The sequence below is a fragment of the Cotesia glomerata genome, linkage group LG2 (assembly GCF_020080835.1).
Source record: "Cotesia glomerata isolate CgM1 linkage group LG2, MPM_Cglom_v2.3, whole genome shotgun sequence".
NCBI classification, from domain to species: Eukaryota; Metazoa; Arthropoda; class Insecta; order Hymenoptera; family Braconidae; genus Cotesia; species Cotesia glomerata.
In genome coordinates this window covers 19,161,312-19,166,969 of record NC_058159.1, presented here as the reverse complement: position 1 = coordinate 19,166,969, position 5,658 = coordinate 19,161,312, and the positions used below count along the sequence as shown (strand labels likewise).

The window sequence follows — 5,658 nt, the reverse complement described above, 5'->3', positions numbered from 1 at the left end:
GTTCGTCATTGCTGCTGCGGTGGTTGCGTTTACGTGTATCTTATTTATGGCATACTTGTCGATGAATTTTAGAGGAAAGAATTTGCTGGACCTGACTAGATTCTGAGTAAGAGCAAATGAATACTAGAAAGTGAGTACCAAGCTCAAAATACTACCTATAAGTAAAAAAATTTTAATGAATCATTTGCTGGCATTAAAAATAATAAATAATTAAAAAACTCACGTTATTAAATCATGAAAATTTTCTTTGTCATGAAAGTAAATATTAGGAATATCTGTAATCAAAAAAAGTTTCTGGCTCGACTGATTCTCCAGCATGAAATTATATTCAGTAGCACGGATGACAAAATCAAAAAAACTTATCTGCCTGCTCAACTATCCTGTTATCATCATCTAAATAAGCCGCTGATTTTGCGGGAGTGATCCACTCAACTATATCAAGCTTGTTTTCTCTAGCTAAGACCTTCAACGCAGCTGTTTTTCCACAACCAGAAACTCCTGACAGAAAGAGGATCTTTGGGACTCTTGTAACAGCTTCCTCTATCAACCATTTTGTCAGTTCATTTTTATCTTTGAGAGACGTTGAGAGGCTATCCTTACTTTCTTACTTGTCTTATTATTATGCTTTAAGATTATCAAACTGTCAATGTAGTCTAGTTCCATTGATTCTAGGTTGGATTTCTTGGGCTTTTTTTTTACAGGCTTCGAGGAACCAAAATCCATATCCAGGTCCACCCATCCATTGTTGCTTTTTTGGAAAATTAAAAAAGAAGTTTTTTGTCAATAGCATTTAAAAATGATATGTAACAATTTTTAGAAACAAAATTTTGATTATATTGAAAAGTATGATTTTTTGGCTTTAATAAATAAATTAACAATTGAAAACTGTCATATTTATACTTTCACCTGTTACCGTTAATTTTTTTAATCGATGACATTTAAATTATCACTCACTCCTTGAATTTAAAATTACAGCTCTTTATAAGTAAAATGATTTACATTTCACTGACATAAATTTTGTTTACTATCACAAACTGTTTACACATGATCGTTTTTACTTGTTGGCCATTTTCTTACAGCTGCCTTGCGGTAAAATAATAGAACCATTTTTTCCGTGCTTATTCAATTTTTACTTTAATTATTACTGACTCACTTAATCACCAAAAACTCTAAATACTGTTTAATTGCCTATTCGTATAACAGTGAAATCTAAAACATTGTTTTTAATGAAAAATATTAACATGAAAATTTCACGATTAATTTTTTTTTGAATTCGACGTGTTAAAGTGTATCGTGTAACCACAATAATTAAAATCTGATACTATAAACATTAAACTTGCAAATAACTTGTTTCCTTTTTCTAGTATTCAATGATTACTAACAAATTATTTCCTCGATTACCTTCTAGTAATTCAAATTCAAATTGAAATTATTTCTATTAAAACAATCTTGAGATTTTATTCAATACAAAATATCTGGCAAAATATTTATAAACTTTAATAATTATTAAACATAAAAATTATAATTAAAATTCTTGTTCTAAAATTATCATTTAGTATTTTACGTGTAGAATTTTAGTTTAATATTTAAAAGTTACAAAAGAACCTTAAAAGTATAATAAAATCTTATATTAAATAAATTAGTGAACAAACTAAACAATTAGATTGTTATCACATTTATATAAAAAATTTTCATAAATGGTTAACACAAAATTCTTAAAATTAACTATCATGTCTAAATTATAATGAATTATTTTAATTATCACTTATAATGAATAATTTTAAAAATTTTTTATACCTAAAGAGAAGAATGACAAAGAATATAAAGTACTTCGTGCGGATTAATTGAGGCAGATGAAGTAATTGCATGTGGTGCTGATAGAAGATCGTTAAAAAATTGCCATGTGCCTGATAAGCCTTGGCAATAAGCTACATAATGTTTATTTGCGTATCCTATCACTCCACACAAGCTAAAATCAAATATAAATATTAATGTAGAAAATTTAAATAATAGCACAGATAAAATAATGAAAGTATACGTACCGATAACGTAGTTGTTTTCTTTCTCCTAGTAAATTTTGTTCTGATAGAATTATATGTTTCGGAAAATCACGTAATTTAGCCTCTTTTGGTTTTTTATTAAAAGTTTCTGGCATCTCCAATTCAATATATACATAAACATTCAGCGTTCTAGTGCAAATTAAATTTTTAGTTTCACATTTTTTACAAAATAAATTCTGCGAAACACCCTCAAAAATAATGGAATTTTCAAGGGATTTAAAGCCTTGGTCATATAATGTTTGATAGTTTACATTTATGATAGGTAGATTTCTGCGATAATTTTTGCATGTTGGGGTTAGACAAAGATAATCCTCAAACACACTTGGCTGCTCACGAAAGAGTCTATTCCATAAGCTATTTACATTTTGTCTTGACAGTCAATAACCCGTGACAGGGATTTACCATTGTCATCTTTATCTTCATTCTCACTATTTGCCTGTGTTAGCTCACGATCTTTGTATATAGGATATAATATCTGAAATTTACTTTGGTAAATTTTACCGAAGCTTTCTAATGTTATACCCTTTGACAAAAAATCAACAACAAATAGAAAAGTTTGATTTTGAGAATTTAACAAAAAATTCAAAAATTCCTGATCTTCCAAGGCTCCGCTATATAAAATTTGAGCAATGCTGTCGAAAGGGCATGTATTGTATGTAAACCAGCTTATTCCTTCAAACGTTGTTGGCCCGGATGAGTTTCCATTTTCTAGTAGATTTCTGGATAGCTTTTTTTTATTTCGTCTGCTCACATTTTTCTTTTTTCCCTTCTTCGAGTTATCCTTGTTCATTTCGCGTAATTTTTTAACAACCCCATCATTAATCAAATTTATGTCAGGACACGTTTGAAAATATTTTCCTTCTTTCTTAATTTGTCTTGTTATACTAGTCACAACAGATTCAACTTTATTTTCGTGAGTTTCAACCAAGGGGGACTTATTCGAGTAGCAGTGATCTTCATCAATAGAGTTATTAGAACTAATAGTAGTGGCAAAATATTCTTGAACATTAGCTTTCTCAAATTTAATTTCACTGTTGTTATTATAGTTAGAGATTTTACTTTTGGTAATTTTATGAACTGGAGCTGAGTTATTTTGAATATTGTCATCTTTGTTTTCACCGTTATTAAAATTCTCAGTATTAATCCAGTTAAATTTCTTGTGCTTCGAATCATTGCCCAAACCTTTCCAGTTCTCGTAAATAGATTCATCCAAGGGCTCATCGTCAGACTCATTTATAGATTTGTCATCACGATTGTATAATAGACTTTCATCAGATTCATTTAAAGGCTTTTTATCATGATCAATGTCTTCTAGATTTTCATCAGATTCATTTAAAGGCGTTTTATCATGATCAATGTCTTCTAGATTTTCATCAGATTCATTTAAAGGCGTTTTATCATCATCAATGTCTTCTAGATTTTCATCAGATTCATTTAAAGGCTTTTTGTCGTCATCATCATTGTCTACTAGATTTTGATCAATTTTATCCTCTTGGATGCTAACAATCTCTTCTATAAATTTAGATTTTTAAATTAATTTTTATTCACTACTAAATTTAAAACTAAATTTAATTTTAGTTGAAATAATTTCACTCCTCCAATTAGCATTCGTAAATGTGCTTTTATAAAAATGTCTACTCTAGATGGAAGAGATATTTGTTTAGATAAACTCATTCTTAAATCTTTGAAGCTTTCTTCAACATAAGAAGGTGTTGGTCGAAGGTTATTATATTTAATACAAACTTTAGACCATAAAGAGAATTGTTGCAATTTTTCTTTAAATAATGGGCAGAATTTTGGCAAATAGAAGCAATTTAACGTAGATCCATTTGTTATTATGGTTAAGGAGGGCTTCTCCAGTTCAACTAACCAACTTGATATTCATCTATATCCTCAACTACAATTTTTTCATCGCGCAGTGAATTGTCTTTCAGAATCCAAGCTGGCATTAATCTTATTAATATTTTCCTCCATTCCCTTAATGAAAGTCGTAATATCTTTTGTAGATATCAAATTTTCTAATATTTGTCTTGCTTTTAATGAAGTAATATATTCATTGTTAAGGGGGTATTCTGGTCTAGAAATTTGAAAAAATCGATTTTTTTTTTGCATATTTTCAAAGTTTAAACCCTTAAAAATATGTCCTTAAATGGATTTTTCAAAATTCGAATTATTTTCGAAGATACAGTCGATTTTGTGACGCAGCATCTAAGCCGGCCGATCGTCGCGAATCACACAATAAACAGTGGCAGTTCCTGGAAGACTTGAGCACTCGTTCTTTCCAAGAACTCTTTTGTTTTCGACATAAGCCTTCATATATATTCAATATATATTTTTATACTTCTATATATACCTTTATACATACTTAATATACTAGGAATATACATACTAAATATACCAGGAACTGTTCAATGCGAAAGTTATAATGTTGATATTGTTTATCATTTATTATTCTGTTCAGTTTAGTTTCAATCTTGAAGCGAGGTAGACAAGTGCTCTGTGGATAGTTTTGTGAAATAATAAATTTTGTTTTTTTTATTTGCTTAAAAATGGATAGAAAAAGTGCGCGGGGGAGCAGTAGTCGTCCAGATAGGCACAAGAAGAAACGATTTTCATCAAATCAATTTACCGCTGAAAAAGATTGTAGTTATACGAGTGCTTCCGCAGCAAAGTTAAAAAAGTTTGGAGATGAGGAAATAGTTATTAACAAAAATTTTGGGTACTGTTTTCTGGAATTTTTCTCAGTTTTTCAAACTCTCTCAACTTTAATTGTGTGTGCTACCTGCAAAGAAGAAATTAAATTTTCTCAAACGGCACCACGCGGTTTAGGATTTAAAATTACATTACAGTGCAGTTGTGAAAATGTTCGATACATTCAATCATGTCCGTTGGTGAACAAAGCTTATGAAATTAATCGCCGGATCGTTACAGCTATGAGACTTTTAGGAGTAGGAAGAGAAGGAATAAATAGTTTTTGTAGTGTCATGGATATATGCAAAGGTTTATGTATCAGTACTTACTACAGTTGTCTTGATAATTTACATACAGCCGCAAGTGCAATTTACGATCAGCTAATATCAAAAGCTGTAAAAGAAGAGCAAGAATTATTATCAGAATTTGAGCCTAATGAAAATCCAAAACACTTGACGGTTTCTGGAGATGGCACCTGGAAGAAGCGAGGGTTTACTTCACTTTTTGGCGTTACAACCCTTATTGGTAAATACAGTAAAAAAGTTATCGATACTGTCGTAAAATCTAGTTTTTGCCAAGGCTGTAACTTGTGGAAAGAAAAGAAGAAATCTGATCCTCAAGCTTATCAAGATTGGTATGAGGAACATGAAGATTCATGTGCCATCAATCATCGGGGAAGTGCTGGGAAAATGGAGGTAGATGCTGTTGTCGAGATGTTCAACAGATCGGTCGAGAAGCACGGGGTAAAGTACATAAAATATATTGGAGATGGAGACTCCAAGACATTTAAAGGTATTCTTGATATCAACCCGTATGATGATGATCCAGTCGTAGAAAAAAAAGAGTGTGTTGGGCATGTCCAGAAACGTATGGGTTCCAGGTTGCGTAAAGCAAAAAAAGACAATAG

The 5,658-nt window shown here is 30.6% G+C and overlaps 1 protein-coding gene across 1 annotated transcript; it reads right to left on the bottom strand.

The window, feature by feature from the left end:
• Positions 1 to 349: 349 nt before the first annotated feature.
• On the bottom strand, positions 350 to 4,009 carry LOC123259050 (MATH and LRR domain-containing protein PFE0570w-like). The gene is made up of 7 exons (XM_044719314.1): positions 3,931 to 4,009; positions 2,812 to 3,572; positions 2,423 to 2,583; positions 2,043 to 2,189; positions 1,901 to 1,969; positions 609 to 748; positions 350 to 540 (listed from the first exon to the last, which is right to left on the bottom strand). The coding sequence occupies exons 1-7, from the start codon at positions 4,007 to 4,009 to the stop codon at positions 350 to 352; spliced, it is 1,548 nt and encodes a 515-aa protein (XP_044575249.1).
• Positions 4,010 to 5,658: the final 1,649 nt, after the last annotated feature.

Bases quoted from the DNA above. Each gene is read 5' to 3' on its own strand.
- LOC123259050 (XM_044719314.1), bottom strand. From the start codon at position 4,009: ATGCCAGCTTGGATTCTGAAAGACAATTCACTGCGCGATGAAAAAATT. The intron at 3,573-3,930 runs GTTAGTTGAACT...CTAAATTTATAG, and splicing joins TATAGATGAATATCAAGTTG to AAGAGATTGTTAGCATCCAA. The intron at 749-1,900 runs GCAATTTTTTAA...TTTCCAAAAAAG, and splicing joins CAAGGCTTATCAGGCACATG to CAACAATGGATGGGTGGACC.